At 44.2% G+C, this 16,629-nt stretch overlaps 1 protein-coding gene across 2 annotated transcripts; it reads left to right on the top strand.

Moving 5' to 3' along the window:
• Nucleotides 1–175: 175 nt before the first annotated feature.
• tsc1 (TSC complex subunit 1) lies at nt 176–16,451 on the top strand. 2 transcript variants are annotated; one of them, XM_087142938.1, is made up of 19 exons: nt 176–320; nt 5,027–5,224; nt 5,693–5,796; nt 6,269–6,418; nt 6,544–6,688; nt 6,930–7,078; nt 7,190–7,263; nt 7,645–7,835; nt 8,119–8,841; nt 9,111–9,939; nt 10,207–10,253; nt 10,413–10,546; nt 12,132–12,295; nt 12,596–12,692; nt 12,861–12,956; nt 13,310–13,451; nt 13,926–14,014; nt 14,117–14,185; nt 14,338–16,451. In XM_087142938.1, exons 2-19 carry the CDS (start codon nt 5,116–5,118, stop codon nt 15,322–15,324), a joined length of 4,299 nt encoding a protein of 1,432 aa, XP_086999064.1. In that variant the 5' UTR covers nt 176–320; nt 5,027–5,115; the 3' UTR covers nt 15,325–16,451. The 2 variants fall into 2 exon arrangements, with proteins under 2 accessions (XP_086999064.1, XP_086999065.1); XM_087142939.1 differs by having other exon boundaries at nt 299–407.
• Nucleotides 16,452–16,629: the final 178 nt, after the last annotated feature.

Below are 16,629 nucleotides of genomic sequence, written 5' to 3'. Positions count from 1 at the left end.
AAAATGGACAACATACATGTACAAACCATATATATATACATATATGTTCAAGTACTCTGAATAAATTTCGTCTTAAACTGGTATATCATTCAGTTTGTCGTCTATTATTGTGATAACGTTCTGATTTTTTCTGATTAGATTATTTTATTGATTTTTATTCATAAGAATTAGTGTTCTGTCCTGTCCATCATCGTTTGGATGGAAGGTTCGTTGACCTTTAAGTGGTATCCGGCAAAAATGGGCGCAGTTACAGCCAAAAGTATGATGGGGCCAGTGGGACCACATTAAAAGCAAGATGGCGGCCTCCTTGGTCAGACAAGGTCGGTTAGATGTCCCCATTTTTTTGTACTTTACATGCAATAAGTCTCACTAAAAACATATGCTTTGGCTGGACCATTTCCTACAGTGTAAGAATTTATAGTGTATTGTCTTTATGTTACATGACTCAATTTAACGTTTCCACATCGCCAACATCAACATTGATGAGATTTTGTCATTTGACATGTTTGACTTCGCCAATCATGAGCGTGCTCATCATTAGGCCTACTATCATATTACTGCCTATGTCGGATTGTAGGTCAACTCGCCCCCTAGCCGACTCGCCCCTTACCAACTTGCCCCCTAGCCAACTCGCCCCCTTACCGACTCGCCCCTTACCAACTTGCCCCCTAGCCAACTCGCCCCCTTACCGACTCGCCCCCTTACCGACTCACCTCCTGACTGACTCGCCCCCTCAGTTTGCCAAGCACGTATGGCCGGCCCATTCACCATTTAATGAAAAATACAATCAGTCAGAGATGGAATCGGCGATTGCTGCCCTTAAAAATAGGTTCTGGGGTTTGCAGCAGGCACTCAAAGTTGAGTTTGTTTTAAGCTTGGTGGATATTCCCTTTGAGTGGAATTTGGGGGTAACAATATTTTTTTTATATTGGGAAAACTAATTCAGTATTATCGTGTGTATGGGTCATGGCGCAGTGTTTCCTGTGTATTTTCTATGGGATTTTGTGCGCCACAACACCAACACTCTACCATATTAATTAACTTTGCGGACTATTTCGGATAAAAAATGGTACATATTAGGCATAATGCCCGGCGACGCAAACCTACGAAAGTGTTAAGGAGACATGATTTATGACAAAGGGTGTAACGGTCGCTACACACTTTCAGGTTCCAATAACTTCACAGGATGCAATTATTAACACTAAATTTATTCGGCGAGTACAGTCATCAAGGATCACATTGTTGATCGGCAATATTAAATTATATCCCAGCATGCACTGTCGGTGTCATGTGTCATGGAAAAACAGTCATGTCATCTGGTGCCCGTTCAATTCCAAAAAAGGAATAAAAATTACACAAATAAAAAAATTAATAATGGGGCATTAAAAATTGACATTAGTGTACAATGTACCACTATGACTTTATACATCACACAAAAAGCGTATATCCACTGCAAGAACCTAAATCAATTTTCGCAGTATATGTGAGGTCCCAGTCAATTGAATGAGCAACAGAACACTATAACTAACTAACTAACTGGATATCAGGTCACTACAAGAAGATACAGTCACATACCCAAATATTAATGGGACGGATCAAGGGTTTGAAGTTGTTGATCCTGAGGGTATGTTGGATGTACAAATAACCTAATCAGACAGTGGACGTAGGAAGCGTTTGAATAAATAAGTGATTAGTGGTGATGTCCAAATATCCATCACCGTCCGTGAGTCATTCGTGTGGCGTCGTTGGTTAGAACCATTTTTTTTTTTTAATACATTTGGCCGGCCATATTTGTTTGACGTTCCGAGGGGGTGAGTCGGCCAGGGGGCGAGTCGGTCAGGGGGCGAGTCGGTCAGGGGACAAGTCAGCCAGGAGGCGAGTTGGTAAGAGGCGAGTCGGTCAGGGGGCGAGTTTACAAGGGGGTGAGTTGGAAAGGGGCGAGTCGGTCAGGGGGCGAGTCGGTCAGGGGGCGAGTTGACCTGACACCCTATGTCACCCCAAACCACTTCGTCCCACATTTTCAGCCACATATGGGACGAGAAGAACGGAGAATGTATGTGTGTAGTCTGCATACTCCTTTACGCAATATTGACAGCTTAACCTGGAAACAAAACTGTGCACCTACGCCATGTACACGTATAGTCTACATCCATCATACATCATGTACAGTACATAGGCCTACATCATACATGACCATGATGACATGTCATACTTGGAACTAGACCCGTAAATAGGGCCCGACGAATACTCTTCCGTCGTATACTGGGCCCTGTCCCAATTGGGATTTCTTTCAAAAAGTTTTATCCAGGATATCTGGCATGTCTGGGGCATTACTAAAACATCCGCTTGATTTTATGAGTTGAAATTGCACCGGTATGTTCACTACTTACGGGTAAAGTATCCGCTAGGTTGCTAATTGCAGAAAATTCACCTTTTCCTCGTTTGGAAGAAAAAATGTTGCCTTTTTTGGCCGTTTTCCCACTTCGGACGAATTTGCCCCAATTGCACTAAACTGAAGGCTGTTTTGTCACTTTTGTGTCACGTCACAGAGAGCGAGCCACGCTACCAATGATTTGCCACTAACAGTGTGTGACTAGACAGGGAACCAGTCAAGGGCATTGCATATTAGCTGCAACACAAAACAGCCTTTTTCAGTACAGGGTAGATGCGTGGATTTAGGGTTAGATCATACCCAAGTTAACTTGTACCCGGCTCAACTTGTACCCAGGTCAACTCGTACTCCCCAGACCCAGTTAGCAGAGAATGTGCAGAGCATAATATGGGTTTTGATGCTCGCATTTATTGATTGCAAACGTATGTACCAGTCGGATTTCGTTCAAAAATCCCCACTGTATTTGGAAGTAGGACATAAATGGCGTCTGACTACAGTGCCCCCTGAACACAGATGTTCCGGAGATGGCACGTTAAGTCCCTCTCTAGTCAACACCTTTGTCCATTTTTTTTTCTTGGATGGCTTGTTTAATTTGAATTAATAAAATCTGTGAATACACTCTGATTGAATGTGTATGTTTGAGGTTAGTTCCTGCAAAGAGATTTTTCCTTTTTCTTTTTCTTTTCTATCACAGTGGCCTGGGATAGGAAATTTCCATAATTTGTAGTTGATGTTAGTATTGGCCTTTAACGCTGTCCAGGCACAGCCTGGCCATGTGATTCCATATTGGCCTTTAACGCTTGACAGGCACAGCCCGGCCATGTGACTCCGTATTGGCCTTTAACGCTGTCCAGGCACAGCCTGGCCATGTGACTCCGTATTGGCCTTTAACGCTTGACAGGCACAGCCTGGCCATGTGACTCCGTATTGGCCTTTAATGCTTGACATGCACAGCCTGGCCATGTGACTCCGTATTGGCCTTTAACGCTCTCCAGGCACAGCCTGGCCATGTGACTCCGTATTGGCCTTTAACGCTCTCCAGGCACAGCCTGGCCATGTGACTCCGTATTGGCCTTTAACGCTTGACAGGCACAGCCTGGCCATGTGACTCCGTATTGGCCTTTAACGCTGTCCAGGCACAGCCTGGCCATGTGACTCCGTATTGGCCTTTAACGCTTGACAGGCACAGCCTGGCCATGTGACTCCGTATTGGCCTTTAATGCTTGACATGCACAGCCTGGCCATGTGACTCCGTATTGGCCTTTAACGCTCTCCAGGCACAGCCTGGCCATGTGACTCCGTATTGGCCTTTAACGCTGTCCAGGCACAGCCTGGCCATGTGACTCCGTATTGGCCTTTAACGCTGTCCAGGCACAGCCTGGCCATGTGACTCCGTATTGGCCTTTAACGCTCTCCAGGCACAGCCTGGCCATGTGACTCCGTATTGGCCTTTAACGCTTGACAGGCACAGCCTGACCATGTGACTCCGTATTGGCCTGTGACGCTTGACACTTACAGACCGTCTGGATGATCGTGTTTATTGTAACATTTTCCTTGGCAAATTGCCTGAATGGAATCTTTAGTTTGGCTGGGTAGACAGACTGTCGACATTGCAGACTTTGCCTTAAAAAATTCAAACTAACCCCAAAGATAATTAACTTTATACTGGGGAGAAGTGGTGACACGTTAAAGTGGTGGTGGGGGAAGCGGCACTGAGACGTTGTGGTGAAGGGCAAAGCAGGCAGGGGATAGTTCCTTTTATTTCATTTTTTCAAAATAATTTTACAGTACTCCTTGTTTGATGTTGTTCCTCTTGTCATGAAGTGTTATTCCCTGCCCAAGTTTTAGCTTGCTGTTAGTCGTCGACGCTGGGCAGAGTTGGAGCAGTGAACCAATTTGGGATGTAACATTTTGGCTTGAGCATACAAAACAAAAAATAAGCTTTGTTGTCCTGAGACCTACTTATAGGCACCACAGACTGAACGGGATTCAGAAGTATGATAAAACAATCTGTGTCAATGAAGCTTGGTGTGGAAAGTGTGTAAAGAACATTACATAATCGTTTACTCATAAACAAGTGTATTTTGCAAATTTTCTTTTGTAACCTTCTTACATCAAGAAATGTCTCACATTGACTTATTGTAGTTCCCAGTTTTGTTTTCTAAAGAAAATATATACATTAGTTGTTGTAAATTGTACCACATGGTAAACCAGTTAAAAAGTAATCCCTGGCCACGTCTGTACCTTGTCCATCTTCTTCCCAGTGCCGCCTGGCAAAGGCTGTGCCCAAACAACTTGGCTACGGCTAGCAAGAACATAGGCACCTGTGGGAGCCAGTAGCTTGTGGCTTGTAGCCACTTTCCATAGACATGTGTACTGTTACTGGACTTACAATCCAGGCCAAATCTACCTGCGCTCTCCCCACTTTGCCTCCCTATCATTATTATCTATCATTGCATAGTCTGTCCTCCAGCTGAAGATAACATTGACCAGGGGAGCGGGGGACCTGGGGACCATACTTGCCAGATTGTAGCCTCGTGATTCAGGTGCAGCCTATAAGCCACAGTCACCACAATAAGTCTCCATGCGTCCACCTGAAGCAGAACTGATCTCATGGTTTATTCTTTATCCAAGGCTAGCAAGATGGTGATTTTCTTCGACAACGGTATGAACTCACATTCACTGCGAGTTGGAGTCTGTGGCTAGACACAGCTATCGGCACCATGTCTGTCCAGATTCCAGACCCCAGTGAGCTTTTCCCTTTGCTGCTGTCCAACGACCTCCACGTCATCCAGGAGATCAAGTCGTTAATCCAGGACAGTCTAAACTCAGGTAGGTACAATTTTTGGCACATTCTCCGGGAGCCCTTTATGGGGTGTTTGCTCTGTGTAACTTTGAGCAGTGCCAGGAATGGAATACTTCACTGCCTGCCAACTTCAGTGACTTCAAGGAAGCGTTTGACAGCTTAACTAGCAGAACACACCCTTGGAAAATCTACGTGCCTACGCTGCACATACCCGACAAGATGGTCACAATGAATGATTATACTCGTCAAGGGTTACCTTTTTCCCACTAGACATGCACAGTGGCCTTTGAGTATCAGATTGATTTCCAAAAAGTGATGAATCAATTTCTTTCTCCTTATTTTGGTATTATTTTAAAGTAAGCACTTTACTTTTTGCTGGTTGGCTACAGCGGCATGTGTTTTGTTTGGTCTTGAATGTCTACTGTACCTAGAGGAATCCTACAATGATAATAAAAATATTTTTAACAAATTCACTTTTGCTTTGTTGTTTGCAGCCAGGGATCCCGGATTTCTAAATGCCCTTGTAGATTTCTACATTCACACCAATTCCAATAATGCACTGGAACTGTTGGCCGGCATACGAGAGCCTTTGGACAAGGTAGTATGTGCTGATAAGTTATATCTGTCGTGACGCTGAGCATCTAGGCAGTCATTAAAACTTGCAACCTGGAGATGTAACACACTCATGAAAAGGTCATAGAATAGGTAACCTGGAAGAGCTAAAAGAGCATCTTCCTTTCGAGATGCTCCAATGAGAGATATCCACTTTGCCAAATTCACAGTAATGCTGATGCAGTCTTATACAAGCATGCAACTTTTCCTTGGATCAGCTGATTTCCTCATTTTTCACTTCACACTTATGTCACTGAAAATGGAAAAACACTGTACAAAGTCTTGTAAAGATTGGAATTTCCTCTTTTTTTTGCCAAAGTCCATGTTGCATGCCTGCTTATATTAAGCCCTGAGGATGTCATTAAAAACAGCAATAGATTCCATACAAATTGTAACCCTGTAAACTTTATATATAGACAGTTGCTCAATGGTTCTAGTGGTTTATTTCTTTCTTGTAGCCACTGATGGACCGACTGAATGACAACATGAAAGCTGGCCATAAGCTTCAGAGTTTGACACTCTTGAGTCACGTGGTCAGACATCAGCCATCGTGGCTTCATAAGATCGTGCAAGCACCACTGTTTACCTCCCTGCTCAACTGCCTCAGGGTAAAAATGCTAGTTTCATGGATTTGATGGATAGAATCGGGACAGTTGTATTTATAGATTTGCCTTAGGTTGCAGATTATCTTCATGCTTTTGATCTTTGCCTTTTTTTCTGACTTTTCCTTTAGATGGACACGGATGTCCCGGTCATAATGTGTGGGTTGCTGACTGTAACTACACTTCTGCCCATGATTCCTAGCCTGGTCAGTCCATTCCTTCAGGACATCTTCGGTATATTCTCTCGTCTGGCTTCCTGGACCATGAAGAAACCTGGTAGGTCATGAGTCTTTGTAACACCGCATCTGCATGGAGTCCTCATGGTAGAAGCATGGTGTGTTAAGTAATATTTGATCCAAACCATTTGTCCTAATTTACAGTGCTTTCCAAACTTTCTTACTCTCTCACACTGATAATTCCTGAAGGAGGAGTGTTTTGCCCCAAGTAGCTTTTTGAATTCACCTGTTCTTAAACAGTTCCCATGCTGTTTAACCTTTGTTCTCATATTTGCAAACAGGTGGTATACCGGATGTGTACCATCTCCACATTCAAGTTGCTGTCTATGCCCTCTTCCATCGTCTGTACGGCATGTATCCATGGAGCTTTCTACAACATCTGAGATTCTACTACCAAAACAAGAAGATTGAGTTTGAAGCAGCAGTCCTGGTGAGTGTTTCTGGTTGCTGTATGTTTCCTGGTTAGTCTGTTTAATTTTGTACTTCACAATCCAAATAAGTTTGGCTGTGATGGTGAAGCTGTTTTGTTCCTTTCTTGCAGCCTATGTTGGAGCGTGTTCGCATGCACCCTTCTTTAATTACTGGCTCTGCGCAATCTGAAATGGAAAAAACAAGGTATGATAACGCTTCTTTCATCTCAGTTCACATTGGGTTATGAAAGTTGAGGTTGTGCTAAATAAACCCCTAATTATTACAGGTTGTTATTAATGAGTGTGATATATTGTAAATGACCCAACCACTCAACCATATCACTACGTATAGTCAAAACATAATTTTAAGTACATTTGGTCTGTTCAGTATTTCTACAAATTGACTTGAGCGAAATCTGTTTTTTATAATACCAAAACAGTCATTATTTAGAAGCTTTTTTGGTCTAAAAGGATAGTAGAGAATAGACTTAAATTTGTATGATTTACCTGGAGTGTTTTTTACAGCGTCTGTATTATTGTTGCAGAGTTTCCTAATTGACGTCTTTCCGTTTGCTCCCCCCCCCAGATGGCGGCAGATGGAGGTCCATGACGTACTGATGGAATGTGCCCGTGTTTCCTTGGATACGACAGAATCAGCCAGAGATGATTCCTTCAGCTTCACAGCTGTATCTGTGGGCCATGACCTCGAAAGATCAGGGTCAAAGGGCATGACAGGTCAAGGCATCCGCACTTCCTCACCTATTGTTGATCCTCAAGGTAGAAATCCCCACGCTTCTAAGTCATAGATGCTTTTTTGTTTAAGTTATACGGAGAAATATTGTTGGTGAAATTCAGCTCAACTTTTGTACAGTGTGGTTTTGTTGAAGAATGAAGAGTTTTGTCCTTGGTCCTTACATTTGGCAGGCTTATTTAAGCCTGGCCCTTGACATTGTCTTGAATATATTTTAAAATGCTTGAACTTTTTGGAACAGAAAGGTGGATAAGACATTAGTTTTCACTGATTGTCAGTAATTACATGTGAGTGTGTTTTCTTTTCAAGGGGTAGAAACAGCTCACAAGCCAGTTATACAGTGGGAAAACGACACCAAGAAAAGAGATCCTGATGCCCAAAGTCTGGTCTCGTCTCAAGAGGGTGGCATATCCATGTTCAGCCCCTCCATGGTTTGTGGACTGAGTACGCCTCCACAATCCCATCCTCCGTCCCCCCAAGGCAGCCAGCTAGACATCAGTCTGACATCCTCTGTCCACCTTCTCTACACCACCCCTCACCTGGACACCCCTACCCCCTTGTCGACACCCCGCGATTCCCCACACCCAAGCGCCGCAGCACGGCTCAGTAGTCGCATGTCCAGCATGAGTGACACCAGCGTCCACAGCCGGGGGAGTAAGTCCAAGGCATCATGGGGTAAACTCCCGCCGATAGCCACTCAATCATCCATGGCTCTTGGCCGCACTGTCTCAGCACCCGTAACGCCGGGATACGAAACGAAATCTCTCCCAACTACTCCTCAAAAGCCACTCATCCAAGCCAAGGCTGCTTCTCACGAGATCACAAAGCAAAGAAGATTCGTCTGGGAGGATGCCAATCTGAGCGACTCTCTCCACAGCAATGGAGACCTATCCCTGATGGGGAAACAACACAACGAGGAGGACATGACGGAGGCAGAGACAAGAACTGAAAGGGCGGAGAGCTCGGTCTCCTTGAAGGACCTCCCTGGCGTCATCAAGGATCTAAATCATGAGGAAGAGAGACCCAAAGATGGTTAGTAAGGCTGGGTAGAAATTGGTCAATTCTGGTTTTGGTCTTGATAGCAGCTGTCAACTCCATACCCATCATGACTCTCCTTAGCAATAAATAAAATAAATGAGAAAACCTTTATCAGGCTACAACTATCAAGGTTTGGTTCTTCAGATGCCAGAAACAGCCCACCACAAATACTCCATCCAGGCATCTGTATGATTATGTTTTTGTATTTCAGAAGTTTTCTTATATTCTTGCAAATAACAAGTTTCTCATGTTTACTTTTTCAGTTGAAGCAATGAACGAAGAGGTTTCATCCTTCACTGATAGTCCGTGTGCACTCCGTGACTTTGAAAATTCTGGAGGTTCTGGTGGTAATGTTCCTATCCAAAGTCAAACTACCCAGAAAACATCTGATGCGAGTGAGGAAATGGACTCAACTGAAGTCTCCAGCTCATCCGACCAACCCACACTCACCAAGGCCCAGGAGAGTTATGCAAGTCATCAGCTGAATGGGAATGCACGACCGGAGACCGTTCGAACCCAGAGTGATCCCAGCGCCTCATACCGGAGCGCAGCAGTCAAGTCATTGGTGGAAAGCGAGTCACGCCCACGAACTAGCAGTGTTGGCAGCAAGCCAGTCAGCAACATATCGGCTGACCTCTTTGGGGTCAGAAGGTCACAGGAAGCCACCACAGAACAACGTTCCACCTACCAGGGTTTCCTGCCTATCTCAGATAGCTCTGAATCGCCAATTTTGAGACCAGGGGCTCAGAGCACTGCATCAGCTGCTTCCAGCATCCTCGGGCCATCCTACTTCCAACAGGCATCCCTGCAGATGCCCTATAAACATCTCTTCAACCTGATTTTGCCAACCCTTCAAAATCTGACCTCTGCTGGTTCGGCGAATAATTCCCCCTCTGTTTCCAGTGCAAACACCACCGGAAGTGGGCTGTACGCCACACCTCCCCCGGCCTCTAGGGCGGAGTCTGCTCTATCTGGCGGCACCCCAATCGACAACATTGGCACAGTACCCTTGCATTCATTGTATTCACCGAGTCAGTTGCTAGATCGACACCTCCAGCTTGGAAACCAGATTCATGATGATCAGCTGATAGGGTAAGCCACGTGTTCAAGCCTTTTGTTCTCCAACCAAGCCTTTATTCTCAGTTTTTGTTTTGAATGTCTAACCTACAGTGTCTTTTATTGCTCTCAGTTTTTTTCAGTTTTTACCTCAGGATCATGTGAACTCAACAGTTATTTTGTTCCCCATACAAACAAATCCTGCCCACCTTTGTGAAATCCATTTCGCTTTGTGCACTTATAAACGAGAAATCAAATTGTCGGGGACATATTTCTCTAATGGTTAGATTTTGCTTCTTTCAGTTTGCCCTTGACCAGTCAAGAGTCAGTAGACTGGACTCATTTTGGGGGTAAGTTTGCCTTACTGTGATATAATTTCAAAAACACTCCAAAGGAGACACGGGCCTTTGGCTCTGCCACGCCCTCTTGTAGTGATGAAAACCAGAGCGTCTAAATTTGCACCTAATGTTCTCTATCCAAGTTTCATCTTAACGAGGTATACTTTGCAGGCTCGCCTCCAGTAGATGAAATCAAGCTCTTAAAGGGTCAACTGCAATTGCTACACAACCAACTCCTGTATGAGAGACACAAGAGAGAGGTACACGCAGAAAGGAACAGACGACTCCTGGGCAAGACACACAAGGTAATTAGAGCCGTATTCAGTCAAGAGGTCATAGAGGTCATAGGTCATAGGTCAACTGCAATTGCTACACAACCAACTCCTGTATGAGAGACACAAGAGAGAGGTGCATGCAGAAAGGAACAGACGACTACTGGGCAAGACGCACAAGGTAATTAGAGCCGCATTCAGTCAAGAGGTCTTAGAGGTCATAGGTCATAGGTCAACTGCAATTGCTACACAACCAACTCCTGTATGAGAGACACAAGAGAGAGGTACATGCAGAAAGGAACAGACGACTCCTGGGCAAGACGCACAAGGTAATTAGAGCCGCATTCAGTCAAGAGGTCATAGGTCATAGGTCAACTGCAATTGCTACACAACCAACTCCTGTATGAGAGACAAAAGAGATGTGCATGCAGAAAGGAACAGACGACTATTGGGCAAGACACACAAGGTAATTAGAGCCACATTCAGTCAAGAGGTCATAGGTCATAGGTCAACTGCAATTGCTACACAACCAACTCCTGTATGAGAGACACAAGAGAGAGGTGCATGCAGAAAGGAACAGACGACTATTGGGCAAGACACACAAGGTAATTAGAGCCACATTCAGTCAAGAGGTCATAGAGGTCATAGGTCATAGGTCAACTGCAATTGCTACACAACCAACTCCTGTATGAGAGACACAAGAGAGACGTACATGCAGAAAGGAACAGACGACTCCTGGGCAAGACGCACAAGGTAATTAGAGCCGCATTCAGTCAAGAGGTCATAGAGGTCATAGGTCATAGGTCAACTGCAATTGCTACACAACCAACTCCTGTATGAGAGACACAAGAGAGAGGTACATGCAGAAAGGAACAGACGACTCCTGGGCAAGACGCACAAGGTAATTAGAGCCGCATTCAGTCAAGAGGTCTTAGAGGTCATAGGCCTCGAGCTGGACCAAGAGAGGGCAACATTTTTCTTAGCAATGGAGGCTCCTTTGGTGAGAACTGAACTTAATTGGTTCACGAACGACTTGGAAATGCATGCAAGACAGTCACATTGCTACCAACAACTGAACAGTCCTGAGCAACATGGCTCTTTTCAACAGATGAGGGAGTGCTTCTGCTCAAGGCAGATTCTTTCGTTTCAAGAGTTTTTATTGCAATCATTGCCAACTTTTATCTTTTTCTTTACCATCTTATCATCAACACCAATATAAAGTAGTTTGTCTTCTCGTTTTGCATTTTTGTCAACTTCAGCTACATGTTAAATGCACTGATGGAAAGCACCATCAAATGAGTTACATCTTGACCAAAACCAAAAATCAAGTAGATGTGTCAAGTTTGTCTTGCTTTATTGTTCCATTCACCCGTGATTCTGTGATTCTCTTGATTAATTTCTTCCCGTTCTGTTTAACTATTAGAAGTGTGATTAGTTATTGATCTCTTATCGATCATCGCCAATCAGTATTCATATTGTAAGCAACACTTGGGGAAATGATTATTTCATTTATATACTTTTGTTTTATTTTTGTAACATAATTTAATGTTTTCGTAAATAATTTATAAAAAAAAAAGAATTGTCTTTCTGTGAACTGATTTCGGTATTGCTCCATCAGGCCAAAGCGCTGGAGGAGTCCAATGCTGCCATGCAGAAGCAACTACAGCTCCTGGAGATGGAAGTCAACCAGCTCAAAGCGGCCTTCAAGCTACTCCGGGAAGAGAACAAGCAGCTAGTGGAAGCAAACTTCAGCAAAGACCAGACCCACAACACGCTCATAAAGTGAGTTACTTACACTCGCAGCAGAGCTCAAAACCAGAAAACTTGAATCCAGACGGCCTTGTAGGTTCCGATGGCTCAAAATCCTAGAGGACCTTGGCTGGCAATTTGGGTTCTTACCTGGTAGTCCTGTTTTCTTTGAAAACTCATTGAAAATTCACAGTGGATTGCCATGAGCCCAATGGCAGCATGTGTGCCGTAGCTGTCTCTTTACATAAGTCCCAGAATGAATCTTGAGACTAGGCAACAGTTCAGCAGACAATCTTTCAAGTCTGTGTTTGATTGTATGTCTTTGCTTTGTAGGAAATTACAGAGTGACAACGACCGCATGAAAGACGCCAAAGAGGAACTGCAGAAATTGCTGGTCGATCACAGACTTCAAGTGGACAAGGTGACAAAGGTATGTGCCGAATACACCCTTCAGTCCTCGCTCTTCTTAACGGAACCCACCATGGCCCACAAGCTCTGATTGATAGATCACACTGACGTTGCCCACACTGATGGTCCATGAACCATTCAAACAGTTTCCCTCTGACCATTATAAGCGCTTTGACGTTTGACTTTTCAGGAGCTGCAGACGGTCAATGCCGAGTTCTTCACTGTGCAACAGGAGTTAGAGAACACCAGAGCAGACATAGCCACAAACAGACATCTTAAAGATGAGGTACAGGAAAGCTGAGAGATATAGAGGGGTTTGCATGGCTGCCATCTTGTAGGCCCGGGCTGTTGTTCCACAGGGCTTGCACAAAGGAGGTTTCCCTGCTGAACAAAAGAACTGCACTGCAAGATGGCTACCACGCAAAGCCTCTATAAATGTATCTACACCAACTTGGTCAATACAAAAACGCAAGTCCTCTATCGTCTTTTTTGTGTGTTGCCAGCATGTGGGGTGCCATTTGCCTGGTGACTGAAGGCTTTTTCATTAATTGTTCTTCATTTTTCCTACGAAGTTGTATCGAGAATAACCACGTTACGACCCTCTTCTTTTTTTTGGTCTCAACCCCCCCTTCCCCCCAGATTGCCCGGTTGAACAAGGAGCTTCTCCTGATGGGAGAAACCAATGTGAAGTTCCAGGAGAGAGTCAGTGGGGTGCAACGAGACGAGAATATGAACGATGAAAGGGAGATGAGTTGGATCACCCTCAAGAAAGACCTGGCAGGTAGGACAGAATGGGGGGTGTAGGCTCCACCCCTGGGGAAATTGATGTCGTGGTGGAAATATGTGGTACCATTTACAGAAGTGTGATGATCAAGTAATCAATTCTGAATGAGGTGACTTTCAGATGGGACATTGCTTTAAAGTAAACATTGTACCAAGTGTGGTCTCTCGTATCCTACAAAGCGTAAAATAAGCTCACAGTTTGGGTCACTATTCATGTTACCTGCCTGGTTCTCAAAGGGTTTCTCCTAGTGGATCACATGGCTTGTGCCTCTAAATAGAATGCATTGGCTTTATGTGTGTGGGTGTGTCTCACACCAAAAGTGCCGTGTGAGAACAATCCACGTTGTGATATGATCAAAGCTTCACGCGTGAGTGATCAGGATTGACATTCCTTGAATGGCAATTGCTTTTAGAGTTGTGGGCTTATTGGAAAACCTCCTGGATTGTTTGCGGTTTCTGACTTTTTTCCCAGCATCCCAAGAGGCGCTGAAGGTGAAAAGTGTCCAGCTGGAAGCTGCTCATGCCCGCATCACTGAGATGGAGGCTCTCTTGTCTCAAAAGGTTAGACGTGTTCCTTTTTTTTCTTTCTGTGCAATGTTTTGTAATCACACCAAATCTTTAAAAAGTGAGTATTTGATGGATTTATTTTGGCTTTTTGGACAGGAGCTCGCAATGGCTGAGCAGAAGCGCTTTTTGGAGAATGTGAAAAGTCTCACCAAGGGAAAGATTGAGGTAGGGATGATGGATTTGTGTTCATTCAACTCAAGGGATTCTACAGTGACTTTAGTCCACTTTTGACAGCCTCAAAATCAAGGCTCTCACGCATCAGTGTTTTGTTTCAATAAGATGAGCTAAAGCTTCCTCCTTTCTTGTGTTTGTCCCAGGCAATGGACGGTAAATACAGCATGCTGCAGAAGATCAATCAACGGCTAGAGGCACACATCTTGAAGCTGACCAAACACTTGAAGGAGAAGGACAGAAGGCATTATCCCTCAGTGGGGAGTGTCATCTCTCGCAGTCAGTCACTCATTACATCACAGACAGAAAACGTCCCCAAGGGATCCAGAAGCGACAGTCTAGACTCTGGCCAGCTTTTGAGATCTGACAAGGGGTCACGTCTGATCCAGAAGGCCCCCCGGCCAGCCTTGGAGAGAAGTCAGTCTCATGAGGAATCCCAACAAACCATGCTTCTCCCGGTCTTTGCAGAGAACAGCCAGCAAGAGTCGATCGTCCAGTCACAGAGCTCAAAGTCCAGCCAGGTGGTGAAGGAGACTCCCCCAACGACATCTAGTGCGTCTGGAAGTCACTTAAGCCCGCACTCAAGCCCCATGAGTGACTGGGAACATGTTAGCAGTGAGACGATTCCAAAGAGCAGCAGAGTCCCGAAGCAGCCAGCAGAAGCCATCAGGGTCCCTGTACCAGTGGAACGGGCAAGGATTCGGGATGAGTCACCGAGTCATCTCAATGTTAACAGCCCACCGCTTATCTTTAGCGAGTCGTCCCCATTTCAGAGGGTTCAGCAGAGCCCTCGTTTGGGCACGAGACACAGCTCCCTGTCGCCATCCAGCAAGATACCTCTGAACTCGCCCGGGCGGATCGCGATCAGCTCGGGCCCCAAGAGCCAGTCCTGCCCCAACCTGGAAGCCGACATTAAAACGGCCGTATCGCCGTGCCAATTCACGGGTGCTTTTCCAGCACAGGCCGAGGAGGGGGAGGAGTCATTGCAGGAAGGGGAGGAGGCAGGTGGCAGTAGCTCCACGCCACCCGCTGCTGTCGTAGATAGCATGGAGCCAAGCATGTTACATCATAGTTTGGCAGCCATGGTTCATATGGAAGCCAGCATTGAAGAGGCTGATCTGACAAAGTTGTAGCTTATTTTGGTCCTTTCCCACCGTTATAGCTTCAAGCACTCTGCCTTGGTTTACTGCAGTGGTTGTAATTCATATCTCTTGATTAGACTTTGCGTTTGTACAATAATTCATTCGTTTTCAAACTCAAATTATTTCCTTACAGCTCATGACAAGATATTCCATTCTTTCTCTTGTTATTATTCTGAATTGACAATAAGGCAATGATAGATTTCATACAAATTGTTTTCACTCTAAAATCTCATGGAGTTTATTGTCACACACAGCACTGATGGCACTACTGTTGTGCTTGATGTGGTTTTTTTTTTTTTCAAACATTTCAAATCTTTACAAACTTCTCTGGTTATAACTAATTCCAATGTTAGAGTCACTGCCGGGACAATTTATGCCCAATTTTGGTTCATTCATGGTGTCTTTGCTAATAACACTATTGCTTTCACATTTATTTGAAAGTAACAAGTTGGAAGGTGGATTTTGCTCGGTGTCAGGGAAGGAGTATTCAGCTTGTGTCAAATCAGCAATTGATACAAATATTGCAGTTTTTGAAATAGTTTACTATTTTTTTCCTGTAATTCTTAGGTTAAGCATTGTACGTCATTAGAAAATGTCGACTTGAATTTATCGATAACCATTGCCTGGCATTCAAGCTAAATATCATTTCTGGATGCAGTACGTGTGTCTGGATTACTTTGGTTACCAGCACGTTTCAAAATATATCGAGTACCCAGTGCAATTTAATTTCCGCCATAAAACAATATTTGCAAAACGTAATTTTGTCCAGTATGCTCCTTTACAAAATGAAAATGATGAGCCTTTTGTTTGTTCACATATGTGTGGTTGTAAGCTTTCCATCTACTTAGCATTTCTGCAGTTGGAGTGTATGTTACTGGCTGAATTTAATTTCTTCTTGTAGACTTTGCTTGTGACTTTATATTTATGGCGTAAAATTGCCTTTTATTTGAAAAATAACGAATTGTCTCAATCCTTGTTTCTGTGCTCATTTTCTGCCAAGTAATGCATGCAGGATAAATGTGATTATTGGAACTATACATCTGCAATCTCATTACAATGATACATGAAAACTCTGTGTGTGTGCGTTGTCGCTAATAAAACTGTGAACAATGGCACAAGCGTTTGATTTGTTTTTCATCCAGTCAAAAATTGCAGATACATCCTGATACTTCCTAAATTCCATTCCTTGTAGCCATGGAGATAGGACGATTTTTGAGGAACAGTTGCAGAGATGTACCCCACTTCCCTGCCCACAAAAAAAGGAGCTAAAAGCAGAATTGCTTTGATAGAGGGAGT

Source organism: Acanthaster planci, linkage group LG11, assembly GCF_054643075.1.
Source record: "Acanthaster planci isolate LZ-2023a linkage group LG11, COTS_SCS, whole genome shotgun sequence".
Lineage (NCBI taxonomy): Eukaryota > Metazoa > Echinodermata > Asteroidea > Valvatida > Acanthasteridae > Acanthaster > Acanthaster planci.
This window is presented reverse-complemented; position numbering and strand designations above follow the sequence as displayed.

Coding starts and splice junctions, on each gene's coding strand:
- tsc1 (XM_087142938.1), top strand. CDS start 5,116: ATGTCTGTCCAGATTCCAGACCCCAGTGAGCTTTTCCCTTTGCTGCTG. Junction 6,419..6,543: donor CCCTGCTCAACTGCCTCAGG/GTAAAAATGCTA, acceptor CTTTTCCTTTAG/ATGGACACGGATGTCCCGGT. Junction 7,264..7,644: donor TCTGAAATGGAAAAAACAAG/GTATGATAACGC, acceptor TCCCCCCCCCAG/ATGGCGGCAGATGGAGGTCC.